The sequence below is a fragment of the Pleurodeles waltl genome, chromosome 7 (genome assembly GCF_031143425.1).
Source record: "Pleurodeles waltl isolate 20211129_DDA chromosome 7, aPleWal1.hap1.20221129, whole genome shotgun sequence".
In the NCBI taxonomy this organism is placed as follows: Eukaryota; Metazoa; Chordata; class Amphibia; order Caudata; family Salamandridae; genus Pleurodeles; species Pleurodeles waltl.
This window is the reverse complement of record NC_090446.1, coordinates 49,232,028-49,259,262: the sequence shown is the minus strand read 5'-3', so window position 1 is coordinate 49,259,262 and position 27,235 is coordinate 49,232,028. Positions and strand designations below refer to the sequence as shown.

The following is a 27,235-nucleotide window of genomic DNA, read 5'->3' as shown; positions in this document are numbered from 1 at the left end:
AGATTTCATAAATTTCACCTCAGCACTGACTCCACCCACAAGACCTGTGCCGCATTTAATGCTCCTGCCCCGTCATTGAAGGGATCTTGTGAGACACATGATGACCTGCCCTGGACACAGTCGGCTTATATATCAGCTATTCATGTAACACAATGCAACACTACACAGCATGACAAGTCACTGCACTGCGTGAAAGGGAGAAACATGCCACATCACCAAGATATGGGGCCTTCCTGTGCTCTGTCTGTGCTGGTGCATGTTTGGGTGCATAGCGCCAATGCAGGGACCCTTGCTCATGGTGCAAGGGTGCCTGAGTTGCAGGCAGGATCATTTTTGTGCAAGAAGGAGCACATTCCTGCACAAAAACGATCTTTTGAGCCTCTTTCCTCTTTCTAGGTGTATTGCAGAATGCAGCTGACATAGAAAGAGGGAAAAAAAGAGGAGAAATATAGATTTGTCTCCTCGTTACATCTCCCCTGGCAAGGCACAGCATTGTGATGCTTACCCAGGCCTACCACTCATAGTAAATATGTTAATGCGCCAAAGTCCATGGTTGGATGTGTGGGAACACCCGTCCACTCGTCGAACGCCTCCAGGGGGAAGAGTAATGCCTTGCTATACTTCAGATTTACCAAGCACCGCAGGGCCACTCTTGTGTGCCTTTGTAAATCTCATCTCGGTTTTGCATCACTCTTGCATTACCATGCGTGCTCAAGGTCGACATAAAACCTTTGATATAATAGGCCCCTCTATTTATTTATGGCTCAGCATTATCTCTTCTTCCAGTTGTAAAATGACACCCTACCTTAGGACTCATCCTCGCTTTCCAGTGTCTGTACTTTCTCACTGAGTAAGACCATAGTTCTCTAACTTTCAAACCCTCAGCCCTCTCTGCTCCCGTGTAGCAAAACAGACCCACTGATTTCCCTGAAATTGACTGACCTCAAATTTGTCTTTCCTGCCTGCATGTCTAGAGAGTTTCATGCTTCCTTCCTGCTTAGCAGTGGTGAGATCTCCTTCATGTACTAAGACATAATTGAAGAGAAAACACATTTTCAGGGCATTTTCTTGACTACACCATGTGGACTCTGCATCCACTTTATATTGTTCAGTTTTATTTGCAAGAGTTTAAACAACTAAAAGCAATGAGGATGTCAATGCTGGAGGAGGGCAGCCCCAGCTTTCCAGGCAACTTGGTAATAGCAAATAGGTCACTATTCTGCACCACGTCATTAGCAAAGCAGAAGTCTTAGGCCCTTGGTTACCGGGTTTTGGCACAGGGCAGCAGGTCAATTCATCTTGCTGCCATGCCCTGTGCCAAACTGAAAGGGCAGGAATGCACCCTATTTATGCAATGCAGTGTATTCCTTTCCTCCCCCTCCACGTTGGTGTCTTTTAAGTAGCCTAGCGCCAACGCAGGCACCCCTGCACCTTAGTGCAAGGGGGCCTGCATTGCATGCAGGACTGTTTCAGAGCTGGAAGGGGCACCTTCCTCTTTAAAGACAATCCTGAGAGACTTTATCCTCCTTCTATGTGTGGTGCAGAATGTAGCAGACATGGAAAGAGGAAAAGATGAGGAGAAATACAAATATTTCTCCTTGTTACGCCTTACCTCGGGAGGTGTAAGGTTTTGGTGTACGAACACCCAGTGCAGCGCCCATGAAACGCATCCCCGTGCAGAGAAAGGCAATGCAGAGTCTTGCACTGCTTTGCCTTATTCCATATGTATGAGTTCATTCAAAGCCACGCACAGTGGCTTTGCGTGGCGTCATGGATATGGTTGAGAGGTTTAAGCCACTGTAGCATCACAAAAAGGGACACTTCAGGGACTCAGGCCTCTCATAGATTAGCTCTACAGTATTGATGAAACCAGTAAAATCCCCCAAGAACATTTACATCATTTTATGAAGATCATGTCAACAACTTGACAGCCCATAATTATTGTTTTAATTGAGGACTTGCACGTCATTAGTCAAGACTAGAATCTGCATGAAGTTTCACCACATATGGATCCTCTCCTTTGATGATTCTATTATCTCACTATTCCACTGAAGACATTCAAGCTTGAGATAAAGTAATTTGACAATCGTTTGTCCATATAAAGAGACAATTTCAACCATGGATCTTATTATTCTGGCCAGTGGATTGGAATAAAAGTCCATGAGGTTGAGGTCCTTGTGTTGCAGCTGTGTCACACATGTTACCTGTCATGCGTGCTGTTGTATCTTGAAGTGCAGTATTTTATGTCATTCACTTTGCCTACAATTCACAGCACTGCCTTGTTCATATGTCGGTCACTTTGGAATTTCATAATTTATCCAGAGTCCAAATTGTGCATAATTAATTTAATTCATTTATTCAACACACACACAGAGGTGGTACCATGACGATTTGCTAAAGCAAATGCAAGCAAGAAATACTTACATTAATATTTTGGCAGTAGAGAAGGAAAACAAAGTAAATTAACAGCAATTTTCTGAGGAAGAATACAGAATGGCTGGATAATCACAAACACATATTTAAGACTGCAGCTTGGATTTTTGATTTCTCTGTTCTCTTTCATAGAATAAAAGTAAACAACAAAAAATATATGAAAGAATTGAAAGCATTTGGGTCCCTTCAGCTGTTAACCACGCATAATTAATTCATATAAATTACAAAAGGAAAACAACACATTTTCTTTTTTGTAGCTTGATCAATTTACAAACCAACTATTGGGTTTGCAAAATTAGGATCACCAAAAAAGTGTCCATCTCATTGTGTAAATCAGTGAGAAAGTGAGCGGGAGAAGTTATTCTGCACAGTCAGTTCCTGGCAGGTAGGCAGGCATAAAAAACGGTTCTTTATATTGATGCAATTGCTGGACTTAGATGCAATTCAATTGCAGCAATTTTATGCTGCCCCGGCAACGAATATTGACATTTTAGTCCTCCTGGGCACCCAGTGCAGCGTTCAGATAGATTGTTTGGTTGAAGTAAAATTGGTGACAAAGTCATTGCAGCAAGTAAATACAATTGAATCCAATAATTGTGACCTAGGAAAATTATCACAGGGAAGCCATAACCTGTAAAGGGCTGCAGAAGACCAAACAATAAATGTAGGATATATTTTCATTTTGATCTAAAGTTATCAAAATGCAAGAAAAAAGATGTGTATTTTAATACCAAATGCTATGATGCATTTGTATGAACAATCTAATGTCATAAATACTCAATATAATCCAATTAAGAACCATTACATCTCCATTATACATTGAAAGCAAGCAGGCAGCCAAACAAGTCATACTTCATTTAAACGTCTTTACTTGGAGAGTGACTCAGATCGGCAGACATTTATTTTGATTTCATTTTTGTTAACTTATGTGTAGACTTATACGTACTGCATTTTTACAAGTTATGACAAACCACTCCTTGCATATACCTGAGTGCACCAGTACTCACTTCCCCGTACATTACCATTTGAGAGGCAGATTTATTGATGGTTCATTGAAATGCATTTCAGATGAGTCTTAATTTATTTCCCCTGAGCTTCATTTCAGCAATCTTCATCAGTCTCAAAGCATAAAGAACTATAGTATATAAAGATTAAAACTTTTATCTGTTTAGAATACAACTTAGCATACACATGTGGAATCCTACTTTATATTAACCGGCTACTTTAACTCCAAAGTCCTCGAGCTCAAACTTACATGGAAATGTCAAAGACATGAGACGGGGAATTGATGATCTAATGCAACAGAAGGGAAATCTAATGAGGGAGGAGAAAAGGCAATGATTTATGTTGAAGCAATAAAGCGCCACTTGATCACAGTAGAAAACACCCTGATAAGACAACCCACTTCATCAATATTAGTGGGGCAATCCAAGCACCCCTATAACTTACATTCCTGTCATTTGTTATGTTAAGCATTGTATTGTTGTCTCAATCAAGGTAGGACATGTAAGTGACTCACTGTACCTCACCTTCTTCAATTATCAGCTGTCCAAAAAGTTGGATAATTCAAATAATTATATGTGGTGGTCTCGTCAACATAAGAGCTGGATTTTAGTAGCTAATATTAAATGTATTATTGAAATGCTTATCAGAAAATGATTATGAATCACCCCACAGGAGGTTACTATTAGAAAAATGTTATCTTATAAACAGAACACAACTATGCATGATGTGCCAATGACGTGCTAAATAAAAGGAATCTAAGAAAACCATTTAGATTTGCCTTGCACAGCAATGGTTTAACTCTGAATTATCCACAATAGCCTACAGACCAGATCAGAAATCTGCAATGTCCATACAAAATGGTAAAGCATTCTCCAAGCAATAATTGCATCTCACAAAATAGCTCTGAAGACGACATAATTTATAAATAGAGCATTAATGCCAAGTAAACCATGTAAAAGATTATATAAAAAATAAAAGAAAAGCCTGATATGAATTTATTGATCATAGTTAATAACAGCATGAATACTGGTGAACCACAGATCTCGAACTTTGTGGTCGATGTAATATGAGCACCTTATATTTCAAATGTATTTAAATCAAGAGGGTACATTATTTCTAAACATTTGCCATATAAAGACAAATTGGTGTTTGGCATCCTGCCAGACCACATCCATAAACTCAATAGGAATGTTCATAAAAGCATTAAAACACAAGTTGTGTACCAAGATCGGCCTTCCTTCTAAATTTGGTGTAATTCTATTCAGCAGCTTTTGATATAGCCCTTGATGAAGAAGACTGTGGAAAATGCAAGGGTAATTTGTGTTTTGAACCCCCCCTTTTTCTCAACACCACCCTCCCCCCTTGATGGATTACTCTGAAACTTTCCATGCACAAACTAGGCAAAAAGAGCACTGTTTTGGAATGTTTAGTAGAGATTTGTCAAATGGTGCAAAAATTATTAGCAACACAAAAAACTATTTCCTATGGGAATGCTAACCTAACTATAACTACAGTCCGGTGACCGCCACAGGGTAATATACAAATAAATAGACTAATTATAGCTGGGACCTACTTACCATAGGAAATGGATGAAGGACGTGCACAGTGGAGGCTGGCATAGTTATGTATGGTAATAAAATCTTACCTTATGTAAAATAACACTAGAAATTCATAGAAAAAAACAAAGGTTGAAGTAACGTTGTTGTTACGTGTGGTAATAATATGTGACTTTACTTTAAATCACAGGTTAAATTGACGTTAAAGTTTGGTAAAAATTGTCACTTTAAATGTAATATTTTAAACTAAAAAACTGACATTTTCCAGTTACTTTAAGTGAAGGTATTTGTAAAGATATCTCATGCCCCTTCAGCCTTATTTGCACTGTACAGAACTACACTTAAATAAATAAACAATTCTCCTTAGGACATTATGAACGTGGGGTGACATACTAACTTATGCAAAAAAGCAATAGATGAAATGCAGATTTAATCTCAGGTATAACTAGTGCAAAACCAGTCCTGGGATGCCTATGTTCTGGTTCAGGGAGGACCTGGCATGGTAGTTTGGGTTGGCCTATTCCGATTGGAGCAGAGTCAAGACTGATTTGCATATAGTTGGGTCCAATCTGAGAATGTATGTTGTGCAAAATTGCAATGGAATGTGATGCAACCTTGGGAAATTACCAGTGGCTGAGTTTAATTCAAGACTTCTATCCATCACTTTTTTGTATACTTTAGTGTGGCCCTAAGTAGGAGGGGTGTGCCTAGAGGTGGGCCCGTGTACACTGTGTCACTGGAACCAAGCTATACCCCACTGATGAGCCTATCACTAGTGTGACAATGGTCATGGGTTGTTTGTGTTCTGGATTAAGAAGGATCTGGTCTGGCAGTTCAGGATGGACTGTTCCTATGGTAGCAGTGTCAAGAATGCTTATGGCTGGGTCCAGACTGTGGTGGCATGGTGTGCAAAATAATGATAGACTGAGATGCGGCCCAGGGTAATTAATCCTGGCTCAGATTAATTCAAGCATTCCATTTATCACTTTTTTGTATTCTGTTATGAATATGACCTTTTCCAGTCTCTCTCTTCCTTTGACTAGCAAACTGTTTAAGATTTTTGTAAGAATAGTACTTAAACCATTCACAACAGTTAAATGAAATATAATGGAAGCAGTCTTCAGCCCTATAAACTAATGCAGCTTCCTGTTTTGAGGATGGTGAAAAAAGAACCCCATTGTATCAAGCAGCATGGAGTCGTGGACCATGTTCATAGGCAAACAGAGAACAGGAATTTCACAGAACAAAACTGAACTTTTATTCTGTCTTTCCCTTCCAGGTACGATGCTATTATGGGGAGTTGTGGATTCTTATAACACTGGAAACAGTGCAGGGAGAGCTAAAACTGTTAATTTTCTTGCTGTTCAGACAGTATGAAGAGAACGGGTCACACGTTTCTCTTTTAGGTGATGGGAAATAGGACATGAAGAGGAGGGGTGGGCAGACAGCATCCGCTCAAAGTGAAGAAAATCTTGAGGACAGTGAATCAGGTCTGGTGTCAGTGGCCTCTGTTTCAGGCCTCTGTGTATGGAGATGCCTTTATCTCCTACTCTTTTGAATCAACAGAACTGCACCAGGAGAAACCAATAGTCTAGATCTAACTTTGCCTGTTTATTGAATCCAGCCATGGTCAGTGAAGTGAAATGTGGGAAATCCAGAAGCAGGAAGGGATACATGCATACATCACTTTAGCATGCAAATATTATTAAGAGATGATATTCTTTTCCTCTTATGTTCCTCATTGCCGTAGCTTTATGATGTGAATATGTTAGTTTCACTACTCTATTAAGCACAGCCTTTTCCCGTATGGCTGTTTTGTTTCCCTAATGCCATAGCATTACTGGGAAGGGTGAGGTACACACTGTGTAAACATGAACTATTTTTGGACACAAGGCAGCCTCCTACCTGAGTATTCATATAGAGTAAACTAACAAGGACACAAGCTGAAAACTCAAGATGCCAAGCTCCCTCTGTTCTAGAACTCTATCCTATAGTCGAAAGTGCCACATTCATCTTGAATCTGCCATGAATTTCCATTTTACCCAAGTGTATTGGCCTTAAACCTTTCAATGGATTTTTAGTCAACAAGAACCTACATGCTGAGTGTGCTCTCAGCACTGCAGGACCCAGAAGAACAACGCCACGTAAAAGATGAACTAGAGAAGTGGGGTATTTTTATGGATGATAAGGTTGTCATTGAATGTCTCTGTATTCACAAAATATTTTCACAGACTGAGGTTTCCTCACGGCTTTTTTTGGGATGCGGGCAACACCACTGGTCTCTCAAAGGCGTGAAAATGTTATATGGAGATGGAGTCCACCGGAGACCCAGAATCCTGATATCTACGTATTAGATTTTCAACAGGAACTAAAAAAGGGTTGGAAAGACAGATAGCCCCAACTCCTCTGTAAACAGAAACTTGATGACAATCATGTAACACTCTTCATCCTTGCCCCCCTGTGGGAGGCTGGACTGGTTTGTAGTGAGTACCAAGGGGTACTTACACCTTGCACCAGGCCCAGGTATCCCTTATTAGTGTATAGGGTGTCTAGCAGCTTAGGCTGATAGATAATGGTAGCTTAGCAGAGCAGCTTAGGCTGAACTAGGAGACGTGTGAAGCTACTACAGTACCACAAATGCCATATGCACAATATCATAAGAAAACACAATACACAGTTATACTAAAAATAAAGGTACTTTATTTTTATGACAATATGCCAAAAGTATCTCAGTGAATACCCTCAGTATGAGGATAAGAAATATACACAAGATATATGTACACAATACCGAAAATATGCAGTATAGTCTTAGAAAACAGTGCAAACAGTGTAAAATTACAATAGGATGCAATGGAAGCACATAGGGATAGGGGCAACACAAACCATATACTCCAAAAGTGGAATGCGAACCACGAATGGACCCCAAACCTATGTGACCTTGTAGAGGGTCGCTGGGACTATTAGAAAATAGCAAGGGTTAGAAAAATACCCCACCCCAAGACCCTGAAAAGTGAGTGCAAAGTGCACTAAAGTTCCCCCAAAGACTTAGAAGTCGTGGTAGAGGAATAATGCAGGAAAGACACAAACCAGCAATGCAACAACGATGGATTTCCAGTCGAGGGTACCTGTGGAACAAGGGGACCGAGTCCAAAAGTCACAAGCAAGTCGGAGATGGGCAGATGCCCAAGAAATGCCAGCTGTTGGTGCAAAGAAACTTCTACTGGATTGAAGAAGCTGTGGTTTCTGCAGGAACGACAAGGGCTAGAGACTTCCCCTTTTGGAGGATGGATCCCCCTCGCCGTGGAGAGTCGTGCAGAAGTGTTTTCCGGCCGGATGGACGCAAACAAGCCTTGCTAGCTGCAAGTCGTGCGGTTAGCATTTTGGGATGCTGCTGTGGCCCAGGATGGACCAGAATGTCGCCAATTTCGTCAGGGGACAGAGGGGACGCCGAGCAAGACAAGGAGCCCTCTCAGAAGCAGGCAGCACCCGCAGAAGTGCCAGAACAGGCACTACGAAGAAAAGTGAAACGGTGCTTGCCTGAAGTTACACAAAGGAGTCCCACGTCGCCGGAGACCAACTTAGAAAGTCGTGCAATGCAGGTTAGAGTGCCGTGGACCCAGGCTTGGCTGTGCACAAAGGATTTCCGCCGGAAGTGCACAGAGGCCGGAGAAGTTGCAAAAGTCGCGGTTACCAACAATGCAGTCTGGCGTGGGGAGGCAAGGACTTACCTCCACCAAACTTGGACTGAAGAGTCACTGGACCGTGGGGGTCACTTGGACAGTCTTTCTGGATTCAAGGGACCTCGCTCGTCGTCGTGAGAGGAGACCCAAGGGACCGTGATGCAGCTTTTTGGTGCCTGCAGTAGCAGGGGGAAGATTCCGTCGACCCACGGGAGATTTCTTCGCAGTTTCTGATGCAGAGAGGAGGCAGACTACCCCCACAGGATGCACCACCAAGAAAAACAGTTGAGAAGGCAGCAGGAGCGGCGTTACAATGTTGCAGTAGTCATCTTAGCTACTTTGTTGCAGTTTTGCAGGCTTCCAGCGCGGTCAGCAGTTGATTTCTTGGTAGAAGGTGAAGAGGGAGATGCAGAGGAACTCTGGTGAGCTCTTGCATTCGTTATCTGAGGAATCCCCCAAGAAAGAGACCCTAAATAGCCAGAAAAGAGGGTTTGGCTACTTAGGAGGGAGGATAGGCTAGCAACACCTGAAGGAGCCTATCAGAAGGAGTCTCTGACGTCACCTGCCTGGACTGGCCACTCAGAGCAGTCCAGTGTGCCAGCAGCACCTCTGTTTCCAAGATGGCAGAGGTCTGGAGCACACTGGAGGAGCTCTGGGCACCTCCCAGGGGAGGTGCAGGTCAGGGGAGTGGTCACTCCCCTTTCCTTTGTCCAGTTTCGTGGCCAGGCAGGGCTGAGGGGTCCCTGAACCGGTGTAAACTGGCTTATGCAGAATTGGGCACATCTGTGCCCAAGAAAGCATTTCCAGAGGCTGGGGGAGGCTACTCCTCCCCTGCCTTCACACCATTTTCCAAAGGGAGAGGGTGTAACACCCCCTCTCTGAGGAAGTCCTTTGTTCTGCCATCCTGGGCCAGGCCTGGCTGGACCCCAGGAGGGCAGAAACCTGTCTGTGGGGTTGGGAGCAGCAGCCGCTGCAGTGTAACCCCTGAAAAGGCAGTTTGGCAGTACCAGGGTCTGTGCTACAGACCACTGGGAGCATGGAATTGTGCCAACTATGCCAGGATGGTATAGAGGGGGCAATTCCATGATCTTAGACATGTTACATGGCCATATTCGGAGTTACCATTGTGAAGCTACACATAGGTAGTGACCTATGTGTAGTACACGCATGTAATGGTGTCCCCGCACTCACAAAGTCGGGGAATTTGCCCTGAACAATGTGGGGGCACCTTGGCTAGTGCCAGGGTGCCCACACACTAAGTAACTTTGCACCTAACCTTTACCAGGTAAAGGATAGACATATAGGTGACTTATAAGTTACTTAAGTGCAGTGAAAATGGCTGTGAAATAATGTGGGCATTATTTCACTCAGACTGCAGTGGCAGGCCTGTGTAAGAATTGTCAGAGCTCCCTATGGGTGGCAAAAGAAATGCTGCAGCCCATAGGGATCTCCTGCAACCCCAATACCCTGGGTACCTTAGTACCATATACTAGGGAATTATAAGGGTGTTCCAGTAAGCCAATGTGAATTGGTAAAATTGGTCACTAGCCTGTTAGTGACAATTTGAAAGTAATGAGAGAGCATAACCACTGAGGTTCTGGTTAGCAGAGCCTCAGTGAGACAGTTAGTCACTACACAGGTAACACAGTCAGGCACATTTATGAGCACTGGGGCCCTGTGTGGCAGGGTCCCAGTGACACATACATATAGGCCACAAACCTATGAGCACTGGGGTCCTGACCAGCAGGGTCCCAGTGACACATAACAAACATACTGAAAACATAGGGTTTTCACTGTGAGCACTGGGCCCTGGCTATCAGGATCCCAGTGAGACAGTGAAAACAGTGAAAAACACCCTGACATACACTCACAAACAGGCCAAAAGTGGGGGTAACAAGGCTAGAAAGAGGCTACTTTCTCACACAACCCCCCCCCAAACGAAGGACAATAAGGCTAACCTTGGCCAGTTGAGACTTTATTGTCTAAGTGGTGATAAGTAGAGAGTAGCTCTGCAATAGACTGGTTACTCCCTTTATCATCCACTATATGGTTACTTCCCTGTGGGGATGTAAACCACCCTGTTTGAAGTTTTTTAGCTAAGCAACAATGTGAAGATGTATTTTCAGAGTTTCTATCAGTAAGTTTTAGTTTAGAGCAGTGGGAATTGTCCACTGAACCTATTTGTAGTGATGGAAATGCCAGACAGGGATGCTGTCTCAGAAAAGCCATAGCTGGGCAAAAACTTTGTCCATATGGCTGGAAGAGAGAACAGGGATGCTGTTTCTCTTGAGTTGGAGCAGGGCAGGGATGCTGTCCTATGAGCTCCACACTAGGGCAGGGATGCTGTCCTAAGTGTTGTGAGGCAGTGCAGGGTTTCTGCACTGAAGTTTCTCTGGGAGGGTTGGAGGGATGCTCCATGTTAACTAAAATGGTGCTCTTTTTCTCACCAATGTTAGTTATCCCACAGAGAGGTACTTCTACCTCAGGGAGTCCAGCTTTGCCAGCTGATGATTCCCTTGGAACAGGTGCCACCCCAGGAGAGGTTTCTCCCACCACAGGAATGGTATCCTGAATGGTAGGGTGGTTAGGGGATACTGTGATACCCTTTTTACCTGTTGATGGAGAGGGATCCTGAGTTTTCAGGCCTTCTCTCCTTTGCTTTTTCATTTCAGTAGAAATGAGAGGGAACAATTCCTCAGGGATGCCCAGCATGGCTGCATGGGCATAAAACTCTACATCAGCCCACCCTGAGGCCTATAGGTCATTACCTAAGAGACAGTCTACAGGTAAGCTAGGTGATACCACCACCTGCTTAGGGCCATTAACTCCACCCCAACTAAACTGAATTATAGCTAAGGGAAGAAACTTAGTGGAGTTATGGACATCAATAATCTTATACTGTTGTCCAATGATGTGTTGTTCAGGAGCCACTAGGTTTTCAGTCACCAAGGTGAAACTGGCACCTGTGTCCCTGTAGGCCAAGGCCTCAACACCATTTATTGAAACTGTCTGCCTGTACTTATCCATTGTAAGGGGACAAGCAGCCAGTGTGGCAAGGCCAGTGCCACTAGGTGTGACAGAAACTGTCTTGGGACTGATTACCCCAGTTTCTACTATGGACCCATAAGTGAACCCAACTACACCCTTTGCTTGACTGTTGCCAGCAGTCCCACCACTAGTACCACTACTGCTAGGGGCACTAGAGCTTGATGTATTAGTGGTGGTAGGCTCAGGGGGTTTACCTGGACAGGACTTATCCCCTGGCCTATGGCCTCTATTTTTACACACAAAGCACCAAGGCTTTTTAAATTGTGTGGGTTGAGAAGAAGAGGAAGAATTAGTTTTGTCCCCACCCCCTGAAGAGTGTTTAAGATTTGAAGTGGGATCTTTGGTTTTACCCTTATCCCCATGCTTATCTTGAGATTGTTCACCATCTTTCTCTGAAGGCTTACCATCCTTCTTCTTGCCATCTTTGTCACCCCCTGTATGAACTTTTCTGTTCACCCTTGTTCTGACCCATTTGTCTGCCTTCTTTCCCAATTCTTGGGGAGAGGTCAGATCAGAGTCTACCAAGTACTGGTGCAACAAATCTGACACACAATTATTAAGAATATGCTCTCTCAGGATCAATTTATACAGGCCTTCATAGTCAGTCACTTTACTGCCATGTAACCACCCTTCCAAGGACTTCACTGAATGGTCAATGAAATCAACCCAATCTTGTGAAGACTCCTTTTTGGTCTCTCTGAACTTTATCCTGTATTGTTCAGTTGTTAAGCCATAACCATCAAGGAGTGCATTCTTAAGAATAGTGAAACTGTTGGCATCACTTTCTTTCACAGTAAGGAGTCTATCCCTACCCTTACCACTAAATGATAGCCATAGGATAGCAGCCCACTGCCTTTGAGGGACATCTTGAACAACACAAGCCCTCTCAAGTGCAGCAAACCACTTGTTAATGTCATCCCCCTCCTTATAAGGGGGAACTATCTTGTGCAGATTCCTGGAATCATGCTCTTTTACAGGATGACTATGGGGAATACTGCTGCTGCCACCATGGGTTTCTAAACCCAATTTCTGTCTTTCTCTTTCTACTTCTAGAGACTGCCTATCTAAATCCAGCTGTTGCTGCTTAAGCTTCAGCCTGGATTCCTCCACTCTCAATCTATTGAGCTCCCTTTCTAACACTCTGTCATCAGGGTGGGTGGGAGGGACACGCCTAGAAACAGAAGTGTGATGAGAATGGACAGAAGGAGACCTGTCCCTAACAGAGGGAACCTTAACAAGTTTACTAACAGTATAATGTGAGAGGATCTCCTCTAACTGAGGTGAATGTCTACTCCTACTGTGATGAGAGACCACACTATCTGTATGGTGTGACTCTGCATCTTCTTCAACCCTGCTAGGCTGTCTGATACTGGTTTTCTTCCTGAATCTTTCTCTAGGGGAGTCCCTGGATCAGATTGGGAACCATTAACTACTTTTTCAACAGATGTGGTCATTGTGGCCTTATCTTGTTCTCTAAGCATGTTAAGTAACAGTTCCAAAGAAGGATTCTTCCCTACACTCAAACCTCTTTCTATGCAGAGACTCCTTGCTCCTTTCCAGCTAAGGTGATCATATGCAATCTTGGACAGATCAACATTTTGGCCTGTGCCAGACATTTTTAGAAAGAGTTAAGTGATAGAAAAAGTGAAGAAAAAGTTTTTCAGAACTTTTAGAAAGACAGAAAAAAAAACTTTTTTAACTTTTTAGAACTTTTTAGAAAGTTTAGAAGTACTTTTCAGCACTTAGAAAAGAGTGAAAAGAGTGAATGCAAAACTTTTTAGCAATGTGTACACACACTGAACTTGTTTTGTATATTTTTCTCTTATGAAAAGTGCAATGTCAAGAGTGGTAAGTAGTCTCAAAGCACTTATCCCACCGCTGCACAACCAATGTAGGAGGCTGGACTGGTTTGTAGTGAGTACCAAGGGGTACTTACACCTTGCACCAGGCCCAGGTATCCCTTATTAGTGTATAGGGTGTCTAGCAGCTTAGGCTGATAGATAATGGTAGCTTAGCAGAGCAGCTTAGGCTGAACTAGGAGACGTGTGAAGCTACTACAGTACCACAAATGCCATATGCACAATATCATAAGAAAACACAATACACAGTTATACTAAAAATAAAGGTACTTTATTTTTATGACAATATGCCAAAAGTATCTCAGTGAATACCCTCAGTATGAGGATAAGAAATATACACAAGATATATGTACACAATACCGAAAATATGCAGTATAGTCTTAGAAAACAGTGCAAACAGTGTAAAATTAGAATAGGATGCAATGGAAGCACATAGGGATAGGGGCAACACAAACCATATACTCCAAAAGTGGAATGCGAACCACGAATGGACCCCAAACCTATGTGACCTTGTAGAGGGTCGCTGGGACTATTAGAAAATAGCAAGGGTTAGAAAAATACCCCACCCCAAGACCCTGAAAAGTGAGTGCAAAGTGCACTAAAGTTCCCCCAAAGACTTAGAAGTCGTGGTAGAGGAATAATGCAGGAAAGACACAAACCAGCAATGCAACAACGATGGATTTCCAGTCGAGGGTACCTGTGGAACAAGGGGACCGAGTCCAAAAGTCACAAGCAAGTCGGAGATGGGCAGATGCCCAAGAAATGCCAGCTGTTGGTGCAAAGAAGCTTCTACTGGACTGAAGAAGCTGTGGTTTCTGCAGGAACGACAAGGGCTAGAGACTTCCCCTATTAGAGGATGGATCCCCCACGCCGTGGAGAGTCGTGCAGAAGTGTTTTCCGGCCGGATGGACGCCAACAAGCCTTGCTAGCTGCAAGTCGTGCGGTTAGCATTTTGGGATGCTGCTGTGGCCCAGGATGGACCAGGATGTCGCCAATTTCGTCAGGGGACAGAGGGGACGTCATGCAAGACAAGGAGCCCTCTCAGAAGCAGGCAGCACCTGCAGAAGTGCCAGAACAGGCACTACGAAGAAAAGTGAAACAGTGCTTGCCTGAAGTTACACAAAGGAGTCCCACGTCGCCGGAGACCAACTTAGAAAGTCGTGCAATGCAGGTTAGAGTGCCGTGGACCCAGGCTTGGCTGTGCACAAAGGATTTCCGCCGGAAGTGCACAGAGGCCGGAGAAGTTGCAAAAGTCGCGGTTACCAACAATGCAGTCTGGCGTGGGGAGGCAAGGACTTACCTCCACCAAACTTGGACTGAAGAGTCACTGGACCGTGGGGGTCACTTGGACAGTCTTGCTGGATTCAAGGGACCTCGCTCGTCGTCGTGAGAGGAGACCCAAGGGACCGTGATGCAGCTTTTTGGTGCCTGCAGTAGCAGGGGGAAGATTCCGTCGACCCATGGGAGATTTCTTCGCAGCTTCTGATGCAGAGAGGAGGCAGACTACCCCCACAGGATGCACCACCAAGAAAAACAGTTGAGAAGGCAGCAGGAGCGGCGTTACAATGTTGCAGTAGTCGTCTTAGCTACTTTGTTGCAGTTTTGCAGGCTTCCAGCGCGGTCAGCAGTCGATTTCTTGGCAGAAGGTGAAGAGGGAGATGCAGAGGAACTCTGATGAGCTCTTGCATTCGTTATCTGAGGAATCCCCCAAGAAAGAGACCCTAAATAGCCAGGAAAGAGGGTTTGGCTACTTAGGAGGGAGGATAGGCTAGCAACACCTGAAGGAGCCTATCAGAAGGAGTCTCTGACGTCACCTGCCTGGACTGGCCACTCAGAGCAGTCCAGTGTGCCAGCAGCACCTCTGTTTCCAAGATGGCAGAGGTCTGGAGCACACTGGAGGAGCTCTGGGCACCTCCCAGGGGAGGTGCAGGTCAGGGGAGTGGTCACTCCCCTTTCCTTTGTCCAGTTTCGCGCCCAGGCAGGGCTGAGGGGTCCCTGAACCGGTGTAAACTGGCTTATGCAGAATTGGGCACATCTGTGCCCAAGAAAGCATTTCCAGAGGCTGGGGGAGGCTACTCCTCCCCTGCCTTCACACCATTTTCCAAAGGGAGAGGGTGTAACACCCCCTCTCTGAGGAAGTCCTTTGTTCTGCCATCCTAGGCCAGTCCTGGCTGGACCCCAGGAGGGCAGAAGCCTGTCTGTGGGGTTGGCAGCAGCTGCAGTGTAACCCCTGAAAAGGCAGTTTGGCAGTACCAGGGTCGGTGCTACAGACCACTGGGAGCATGGAATTGTGCCAACTATGCCAGGATGGTATAGAGGGGGCAATTCCATGATCTTAGACATGTTACATGGCCATATTCGGAGTTACCATTGTGAAGCTACACATAGGTAGTGACCTATGTGTAGTACATGCATGTAATGGTGTCCACGCACTCACAAAGTCGGGGAATTTGCCCTGAACAATGTGGGGGCACCTTGGCTAGTGCCAGGGTGCCCACACACTAAGTAACTTTGCACCTAACCTTTACCAGGTAAAGGATAGACATATAGGTGACTTATAAGTTACTTAAGTGCAGTGAAAATGGCTGTGAAATAATGTGGGCATTATTTCACTCAGGCTGCAGTGGCAGGCCTGTGTAAGAATTGTCAGAGCTCCCTATGGGTGGCAAAAGAAATGCTGCAGCCCATAGGGATCTCCTGGAACCCCAATACCCTGGGTACCTTAGTACTATATACTAGGGAATTATAAGGGTGTTCCAGTAAGCCAATGTGAATTGGTAAAATTGGTCACTAGCCTGTTAGTGACAATTTGAAAGTAATGAGAGAGCATAACCACTGAGGTTCTGGTTATCAGAGCCTCAGTGAGACAGTTAGTCACTACACAGGTAACACAGTCAGGCACACTTATGAGCACTGGGGCCCTGTGTGGCAGTGTCTCAGTGACACATACATATAGGCGACAAACCTATGAGCAATGGGGTCCTGACCAGCAGGGTCCCAGTGACACATAACAAACATACTGAAAACATAGGGTTTTCACTATGAGCACTGGGCCCTGGCTATCAGGATCCCAGTGAGACAGTGAAAACAGTGAAAAACACCCTGACATACACTCACAAACAGGCCAAAAGTGGGGGTAACAAGGCTAGAAAGAGGCTACTTTCTCACACACCCCCCCCCCCCCCCCTTTAAGTGCCAGCAGTAAAATTAATCCCCTGGTGAGAATATCCATCCACAGCCCCTCTCTGGGCCCTCCAAGTGAAAGACATGGTCTTGACTGTCCCAGTAAGGTGCACAATATGTGCAAATGGTGCAGAGAAAAGCAAAGGTAATACGAGTAAAGGGACCTCTAACCTGTAAGTATATCTTCATGTCTGTCCTCTGGTTTCCTCCTGCTATGGAAATGCATTGCTGTGTATCCCTCCTCGTCCTTTGGTTTGCTCTTCCTGTTCACCTGCAGAGATGAGTATTCCCCTTCGTCCTCTGGTTTCCTCCTGCTATGGAAATGCAGGGCTGTGTATCCGTCCTCACCTTCCGTTGTTCAACTTCTAAAACTTGCTTCTGACAGAGGGTCTGAGTCTCTAGTGGAAGCTCTCAGAGTGGTTAGGCTGTGCCATTGCTGTCTGCACCTTGCACAGGAACCAGAAACCACCAGCCCTCAGTTAGAATGAAAGATAAAGTAGGGCTGCCCACAACCTCTGAACAGGAAGTGAGGGAAGTTTCAAAACTAAAATATGTTTTAAATGGTGCTAGATGTAAGTGCGTGTACAGGCCTTGGTTCTGTCCACTTTAATATGCAATACCTGAAGGGTAAATTGCTTTGGCTACACAAGGTTCCCTTTTATATCATGAGGATTCGGAGCGAGTGGAGACTGGTTGTCCATCATTCATAAAGTCACTATCTTGTTAAGTCTAGTCAAAGGTTTCAGTAATTTGAACCCGTGCTCAATCCCTGGTATCGGTGGCACATAGCAGACAGGCTTATCTTAGAAAAAATGTGTAAAGCATTTAGAAGTACGAAAACAATTAAAACATGAACACCATAACACAAGAAAAATTATACTCCAATTTATAGAACTATAGAAAAGTGTAATACGCAATATTACACCAAAATGACAAAAAATGTATACGATGAACAAGTGATATCCATATTTTAAAGATTTAAGTGAAAATTGCGATAGAAAGTGCATTGTGCCAATGGTAGTCAAAGTCATGTTAGGACAGGACCTAGGCACAATTTGAGGGTGACCACAATGGTGCAAAGGTCAGATTCAACAGGTAGATTTGCCCTGCCAGGGCCAGGAAGTAGGGAAGATCATAAAAATGTTCAAGTCCCTATAGGAAAAGGGTACTTGTTATTTTTCTGGAAAAAAACTAATCTTCACTCGGGATGAACATGAAATTCAATCTGATGGTGCCGACCTGCCAGTAGTATACTTATCACTATGGGTCCACTTAAAATTCTGCAAAAGTTCTGAAGAAATTCCCAAACTTCTTTTTGAACCCAAACAAACGCAAGAGAACTCTTCCAAGATCCCGGGGACCTTTGAGGAAGAACTCAAACACTCTCATGGTGTCAAACAAAGAGCAACACCAAAGTCCAGTTCCAGTTGTGACTGGTCAGATGAAATGGGGATGTCCTCTACAGCTTCTTTATGTTCCTAAAGCCACCAAGGCTATCTGTCTTACGATTTGTGGAGATCTTTTTGTGATAGGATTTCAAGTGGAAGGGGGTCCAACCTCCTCAGGTCCCTCTCACAGGTCATGGATGCCACATGTGGCAGGTCAGCCTAGCCTACCTGGTATCCTTTCACAGGTCCAGCCGTGTTCTGCCAAAGGTGGAATGAGGGTCCAGCTTATTATGGTTCACCAGCCTCTGAGTGAGGGTGCCCCAAGACACTTCTCTGACCAATGGAATAAAGGTCCCCAGGTGGTGATGTACCTACGTTTGCAGTACTTCCTGTTTGCTTTACTGCAAAAAAAGGCACGAACTGCAGTGTATCAGGACAAATCCTGGATGGTGAAGGTCTTTAGCCACACTAAACTTGGGCTCTGAGACTGGTGTTGTGAGTGGGGAGTGTACTATGGTAATCCTAATGTTCTCCTACATCCTGCTTTGGATCACGCTTGCAGCCTGTCCCGGCAACAACTTGTGAATGACCTATTTTTCTCTATAAACATTTCTAATTCTCGATATATTTGCAGCCAGCCTCAACTTCTGACTTTGACCCGGTCTAGCATTACCAGTCAAACGCCGTTGGTGCTTTGTGCTTTTTGACACTTTTTTTAATGCAAGTTTTAAAAAATCATATATCTGGTTCTACTTATTAGATTTTTGTAATTTTGGTGTAATTTTATTTATTCAAATGGTTTTCTATTCTTTCAAAAATTGGTTCAGAATTTTTCTTCTGTTGTGTTTTCACTTCATTACTGGCTGAGTACTGCATAAATACTTCACACATTGCTTCCAAATTAAGCCTGACAGCTTGGAGTCCAGCTGCCAGAGAGTTAAGCATATGTTTATTTAGTGACATGAGTGGTTCGCCCTGACAAGGATTGTAATTATTATCTTATACTGCCCAACTTGAACGCAGACTCGACATTAGGAGCGACTTACAATGTGGGAAGGGGTTAATAGTCCCTTAAACAGCTTGAATGTCACTTAAATGGGCACATATAAAATATTCCAGTACTTTCACAGTTCGGTTTGGGGTAGGACAAAGGCTGGCCATGTCCTCACTTGTTTTGTCCCGTAAATGCCCAGGCACTGAGACCCAAATCAGGATAAGAGCAACATCTGACTAACCACAAGACACCAAAGTGCTTCCTTGTCTGCATCTCTGTAAATTCAACACTCTTCCAACCAGGCGCAACTCCCTGGAGTGTAGCAGTTTGTCATAGTACCTTCCTGCCTGTGTGCTTTGGTGGCTAATTATAGTTATGAAAGCAAACAATCACAAATGATGGACAGAATGTGGAACCAATCAAACATTCACCCCCAGTCACAGATCTGGGTTTAATCCACCAATTCTTTTGCTCACCATGCCATCCCAGTTTGGACCCAGCCATGTGCAAGTCAGTCTTGACCCGGTTCCCCATGGGAAAACTCCAGCACAAACTGCCAGGCCATGTCCCCCCTAGACGGGAAACAAGCATCCTGGGACCGATTTCAGGGTATCACCCTTCACTAGCCATATTAGCTCAAATCCAGTGGCACAGTGAGCCCAGGACCCACGTCTGGGCATATCCAGCGCACTTATGGCAACAAAAGCAAACAAACACAAATGATGGATGGAATGTGGAACCAATCAAACATTCACCCCCAGTCACAGATCTGGGTTTAATCCATCAGTTCTTTTGCTCACATTGCCACCACAGTTTGGACTCAACAATATGCAAATCAGTCTTGACAGTCTTGACCCTGTTCCCTATGAGAACAGTCCAGCCCAAACTGCCAGGCCATGTCCTACCTGGACTGGATACAAGCATCCTGGGACCTGTTTCAGGGTATCACCCTTCATCAGCCAGGCTAGCTTGAATCCAGTGGCACAGTGAGCCTGGGACCCACGTCTGGGTGTATCCGGCGCACTTATGGCAACAAAAGCAAACAAACACAAATGACGGACGGAATGTGCAACCAATCAAACCATTGGGGAACAGGGTCAAGACTGATTTGCATGTGGCTGGGTCCAAACTGGAATGGCATGGCAAGCAAAAAAAACTGATGGATAAAACCCAGATCTGTGACTTGGGATGAACGTTTGATTTGCTCTGCATTCCGTCCATCATCTGTTGTTTTTGCATTTGTCACCACAAGTGGGAAGGGTATGCCCAGACGTCTGTCCTGTGCCTGCTATGCCACCAGATTCAAGCTAGCCTGGCTGATGAAGGGTGATACCCTGAAACCGGTCCTAGGACTGTAAGGAAATATTCAACATTAAATTCTTTATGTTCTACTTTTAAATACATTGCACCAAGCCTTTACGGGCAATAAGACCTACACATGGGTGATTCATTAATATTTAAAAGGAAGATATGGAAAATCTGCAACTGGCAGTTACCCGTATGGAGCTAGTGGGTTGCATACAACTCTAGTCTCCCACATGTAGTCTACACCACTGTGCACATACATGTAACCAGCGCAGTGCCCCTCTCTCTATCTGCATCACAGCAGAATTATCTTAAAAGGTGGACTTTGGGTGTTAAACAGGTGTAGTCCAATAACCATGCAATTATTATAAGGTAGGCTCAGGTAGTGGGATTCATCCACAGGAAATGTCCAAAAAGCAGTTGATTAAAAAGCAAAAAATCATGGCTTACTAAATGAGTATAACCTATATGCAACAATCCACTGACGTGTAATTACAATTGGCACATATGTAACCAGTTCTCTGAGTCTCTGATGAAAAGTCAAAGATTGGATGGGCATGTTGCCTGAACCCTTTATCATCCACTGACTGGCACTGTAATTGCAACTGGCAGTTGTGTGACCATTGCTTAGTGCACTTTGCAGAGAGGCCAAAGACTGAATGGGCATGTAGTCTGAACACCTTTATGATCCACTCACAGGGATTGTAAGTAAAATTGGCACCAATGCTTGAAAAGGAAAAAAAAGAAGTGCAAGTACCCTATACCAGGGTAACTACTAGCTTTCGAGAAGTGCTTGTACTCTCCAGATACAAGTAGTGGACCTCTGCTGAGGAGGTTCTCTTCCACTCAATATAAAACAAGTGGAGTTACTCAGTGCCCATCAGTAACAGCATATTTGCCTAGAAGTGACTCAGTTCACAGTATGTGCTGCCCTATGAAAGTGTCATTTACATGAAATAAAACTTTGGAAACATAGGGGGTCATTACAACATTGGCGGTAAAAGGCGCTTACCGCTGTGCAGAAGACTGCCAATACACCGCCGCTCCCGCGGAATTCCGCCACAGCTATTATGACACACAGCTCGGAATCCGCCGAAATTCAGACACCCACACAACTCCGCCACACCAAAGGTCAGTGATAAACTGGCGATAACAAAACCTCCACCTCCACGCCAACAGAAACACGCCCATGCTATTACGACTCACGAATCCACGCGGCGGTCTTTCAACCGCGGTATTCCATTGGCGGTACACACCGCTGCGCTCAAAATACACACACATCTCCAAAACACCGCCACATTGGACAATTCCAAATACACACACCTGATACACATAGACACATCACTCCCACACACCCAATACTATATAAAACACACACCCACATCACCCGCAAACCCCTATGACCGAAAAATCACGAACGAAGGCCAGAGAGAGAGCACAGAATAGACAACCTCATCACACAGAGGCACACAACACCATCACCAACACAACATCCACGCACCAAACACCACACACCACTACACATCACCACACTCATCACCACATACACCACCCCACACATCACACACACCATCCCATGTCACGCCAAAGACACCCCCGCTTCTCCGAGGAGGAGCTCAGGGTCATGGTGGAGGAAATAATCCGGGTAGAGACACAGCTATTTGGCTCACAGGTACAGCACACATCAATAGCCAGGAAGATGGAGCTATGGCGCAGAATAGTGGACAGGGTCAACGCCGTGGGACAGCACCCAAGAAATAGGGAGGACATCAGGAAGAGGTGGAACGACCTACGGGGGAAGGTGCGTTCAACAGTCTCCAGGCACAACATCGCGGTGCAGCGGACTGGCGGCGCAACCCCACCTCCTCCCCCACAACTAACAACATGGGAGGAGGAAGTCTTGACCATCATGCATCCTAAGGGCCTCAGAGGAGTCGATGGAGGATGGGACACTGGTAAGTCAAATCTTAACTATCATATCCCCCACCCTACCTGCATGCTCTCACACCCCCCCCCCACCCTCACACCCTCCCCTATCACTCCAACTCCTCACTAATGTAGTAATAACACAAACCACACATCCCAACACCAAGCCTTGCATGACACAACTAAGCATGGTCACCCCTCACTAAAGCATGCTCACTGCACATACCCAGAACAACCCCCTAACCATCATCACACAAGCCCCCACACAGGAATGCTTGCACTGGGGTACACAGACACCCACCCATTGCACACCATCACACACACATGCAATAATGATGCTCTTATGCCCCTGCAGGAACCCGAATGACCGTCACCACACCAGAGGGTCCAGACAACACCACTCCACCGCCAGAAGAGGCCCACAGTGACGATAGCAGCTCTGCCCTACTGGATCCTGATGACCAGCCCGGACCATCGTGGGCCTCAGGACAGTCGGTTCCCCTTGCACAGGCACAGCCCAACACTGACCTTCCACCCTCTGGTAACACCAGCACAGCACCCACCCAGCGGGCCCAAACCTCCCTACCCAGGACAGGTCAGTCAGCGGTGTGTCCACCACTGCAGGGAACCCAGGAGAACCCACCACCCCAACAACAACAGGGACCTGGGGGCAGTGGTAGTGGGCACACTGTCCAGGGGACGGAGGCACAGGAACACAGGGGAACTGGGAGGGCTGCAGTCCGACCAGGGGCGGACAGGCCAAGTGAACCCACTCTCCACGAGGCCCTCTCCTCCATCATGGGAGCCTACCACCACTCCCAGGAGACGATGGCCACGGTCCTGGCCAAGTTTCAGGAGACCCTGCCCCTGCAGGAGGAACAGTATTTGGGGTTCAGGGAGGAGCTCAGGACCATCAGCTCTGCCTTGGGCACCATCGTAGGGGTGCTGAAGGACATACAGCAGACCATGAGGGACATTGTGGCACTCCAAGGGGCCCCTGACACTAGCCAGGACGATGAACTGCCCACCACCTCCGCCGGCGCTAGTGGACAGGACGCCCCGCCACAGGACCAACACACCAGCACCCCACACCCTGCAGACGGACAACCACCACGCAAGCGGTCCCTGAGATCCAGGAACAGGACAGAGCAAGATGGCAAGACCCACGCCAGGAAATGAGACCACACTGTTTGTCCTCCCACTGTACCACCTTGTTAACCTGTCCATACTTAAACTCCCAGCTCCACTTCCTATGCCCAGATGGGCAGTGCATCTGTGAGACTATTTGACTGGACTATGCCATGGACATTCCTACGCCATCACCCATCCTCTTTTTACAACCCCCTGACATTTCTGAGCACTTCAATAAACACCCTTGAAACACAAAACAATCTTGAGTCAGTCTGTGAATTACTAATTATGTATTATCAATGACAGTGTCATAATGCGTTTCCCATTGTAAGGCTAACATACCTATGTCACACATCACAAGTCCTTGAAGGATGCAAGCAGATGACACGTTGGTAACCACACCTGTGAAACCGTAATGGAAAGGTACAACTCTGTTACCAAATAGTGATTGAAATCGACAAACAGGATAGAGGTGGACGTGTGAAAGTTAATGTAATGTTTAACATGAAAATGTTCTCACCTGTGTGTCACTGGAAATATTGCTGTATGACTGACTCCCTGTTGTCGTTGTCTTCTTCCTCAGCTTCCTCCTCATCACTGTCCACAGGCTCCACAGGCTCCACAGCTGCAACAGCACCGTCATCTGGATCATCCTCCTGCAGAAAAGGCACCTGGCGTCGCAAAGCCAAATTATGGAGCATGGAGCATGCGATGATGATCTCGCACACCTTCTTCGGTGAGTAGAATAGGGATCCACCTGTCATATGGAGGCACCTGAACTTGGCCTTCAGGAGGCCAAAGGTGCGTTCGATCACCCTCCTTGTCCGCCCATGAGCCTCATTGTAGCGTTCCTCTGCCCTCGTCCTGGGATTCCTCACTGGGGTCAATAGCCAGGAAAGGTTGGGGTAACCAGAGTCCCCCAATAGCCATACACGGTGCCTCTGGAGTTGACCCATCATATCAGGGATGCTGCTATTTCGCACGATGCAGGCGTCATGCACTGAGCCAGGGAACATAGCATTTACCTGCGAGATGTACTGGTCTGCCAAACATACCATCTCTACATTCATTGAATGATAACTCTTCCTGCTCCTGTACACCTGTTCACTCCTGAACGCTACATGGTTCCCATCAATGGCAGCTATGACGTTGGGGATATGTCCAAGGGCATAGAAGTCACCTTTCACTGTAGGCAAATCTACCACCTCAGGGAAAATGATGTATCTCATTACGTGTTTCAGCAGGGCAGACAACACTCTGGACAACACGTTGGAAAACATAAGCTGGGACATCCCTGATGCCATGGCCACTGTTGTCTGAAAAGACCCACTTGCAAGGAAATAGAGCACTGACAGCACCTGCACGTCAGGGGGGATTCCAGTCGGATGGCGGATTGGTGACATCAGGTCTGGCTCCAACTGGGTACATAGTTCCTGGATTGTGGCACGGTCAAACCGGTAAGTGACGATGACATGTTGCTCTTCCATTGTCAACAGGTCCACCAGCGGTCGGTACACCGGAGGATTCCGCCGTCTTCTGAACTGTCCCACGGTGACGGTGCCTACGAAGGACAACAGCGAAGAATCAGTCATTATTCCTCCAGGTATGTACCCACAGTTACACACAAGACTACACCACTCACAGAACCCTTCCTGTATGTTTGTTGAGTGTAGGCCTAGCTATGTGTGACGCAGAGGTAAATTAAGCCATGTGGGCCCCTGAAATGGCGGCTGCCTGACCTCTAAACTGGGACAATGGGATTGTGGAGTAACTGCCCTGGCGTTGCACACCGTCGCGGTAGGCGGTCGTAGACCACGGCGCAATGCTGCATTGGTTAACTTTGGACCCTATGGGTCCCAGGAGCCAATGAACAGGTGCGCCGGCGGTGATGATGTGCACCGCCGCGGACCTCACCGCCGCGGACGTCACCGACATTTTCTATCTGTTCAATCACTAGATACCTGACCTTCGACAGGAGAGGACCTACACTGCAAGTGCTGCTGTGACCTCGGTCTGGAAGCGACGATGGCTGCTGCATCTGGGGAAAGGGCCCCTGCCTTCACTGCACAGGAGTTGGAGAAACTGGTCGACGGGGTCCTCCCCCAGTACACGCTACTCTACGGTCCTCCAGACCAACAGGTTAGTACACAGGGAGCACGTGGTATGGGCTAGGGCTGGGTGGAGAGGGCTGGTTGGAAGAGGGAAGGGGGCAGAGTTCATAGTACATTAATGCATGGGAATGAATGGGCCACATGGCCAGAGTAGGAAGGGGGCCACTCACAACGACGGTGCAGTTGTTAATGACTGTTCCTCTTTCCTTGTGCATGTCATGTAGGTCAGCGCCCACCAGAAGAGGGACATTTGGCGTGCCATCGCCAAGGAGGTCCGGACCCTGGGGGCCCACCAGAGACGGGGCACCCACTGCCGTAAGAGATGGGAGGACATTCGCCGCTGCAGCAAGAAGACGGCGGAGGCTCAGCTGGGGATGGCCTCCCAACGTGGGAGGGGTGCCCGTCGCACCATGACCCCCCTGATGTTCCGGATCCTGGTGGTGGCCTACCCTGAGTTGGATGGGCGCTTGAGGGCATCACAGCAGACACAAGGGGGTGAGTACACTCTCATTCTGCGGACTTGGCGTGCAGTGGAGGTGTCTGGGTGGGAGAGGTGGGCTGTGGGTGTCCCTAGGCCAGGGCGAGTCCGGTAGGCAAGGCCCCTCCGTAATGTTGGCCATGTGGCACTCTACCCCACCTCAGCAGAGTGCCAAGTCGAGGTATAGTTGGCCCTGTGGCATCCATGTGCACAGATGTCCACCATTGCCATGTGGGCCATATCCCAGGAATTGCATGTGCAGAGGGCAGGGGCACGGCGTAATGCAGGGGGCTGCTGTGTCTGTCTTGTCCGCCAACGGTAGCAGTAAGGCCATGCACTAAAACTCTCTTTCTTCTGTCTCCCCCCCTTTTTCTGCTCTCCCTGTCCTTTTGTACATCAGCATCATCAGGCGGGGGTACAGTGGCACCGGAGCACGAGGGAGCCGAATCCCACATGGCCATGGAGAGCCACACCACGGACTCTGAATGCACCAGTGGGACGGAGGGCGAGGGGAGCTTCACGTCGGCCACCGGATCACCAAGCAGCGACACGGACTCGTCCGCCGATGGGGGCTCCCTTGTGGTGGCGGCACCATCTGTGCACCCCACTTCTACAGGTACAGCCGCCACCTCCCCTACCAGCACCACCCTCCCAGCAGCCCCTCAGCGTTCGCCCTGTGCCCGCTCACCCAGGAGGGTGGGCATCACCTTCGCCCCAGGCACCTCAGGCCCTGCCCCAGTCACCCCTGCTTCCCTCAGTGAGGAGGCCATTGACCTCCTCAGGTCACTCACTGTTGGACAGTCTACCATTGTGAATGCCATCCAGGGTGTAGAACGAGAGTTGCAACACGGTAATGCATTAATGGAGGGCATTCATTCTGGTCAGGCTGTCCTTCGGCGAACCCTGCAATCTCTGGCCTCAGCACTGATGGCAGCCATTGTCCCTGTGTCTAGCCTCCCCCCTCCAACCTCCTCCACCCAGACCCAATCTCCTGTACCCCAGCCCATCCCAAGCACACCTACAGACCAGCATGCACACAAGTCAGCACACACAGGTAGCTCAAGCAAACATAGGCACCACACAACCCACAGGCACTCACGCAAGCCTCACCCACGTACAGACACAGCAACATCCACTG

The 27,235-nt window shown here is 46.6% G+C and overlaps 1 protein-coding gene across 2 annotated transcripts in view; it reads right to left on the bottom strand.

Annotated features, from left to right (window-relative positions):
- The window catches only part of LOC138303608 (killer cell lectin-like receptor subfamily B member 1B allele C), a 62,073-nt gene extending 44,879 nt beyond the window's left edge, over window positions 1-17,194 (bottom strand). Inside the window, exon 1 of one of the 2 annotated variants that reach the window (XM_069242900.1) lies at window positions 16,936-17,194. In XM_069242900.1, the coding sequence (XP_069099001.1) occupies window positions 16,936-16,990 (55 nt within the window). In that variant the 5' untranslated portion in view covers window positions 16,991-17,194. The remainder of the gene's footprint in view (window positions 1-16,935) is intronic. The other variant, XM_069242901.1, reaches the window with a different exon arrangement.
- Between the last annotated feature and the right edge of the window lie 10,041 nt (window positions 17,195-27,235).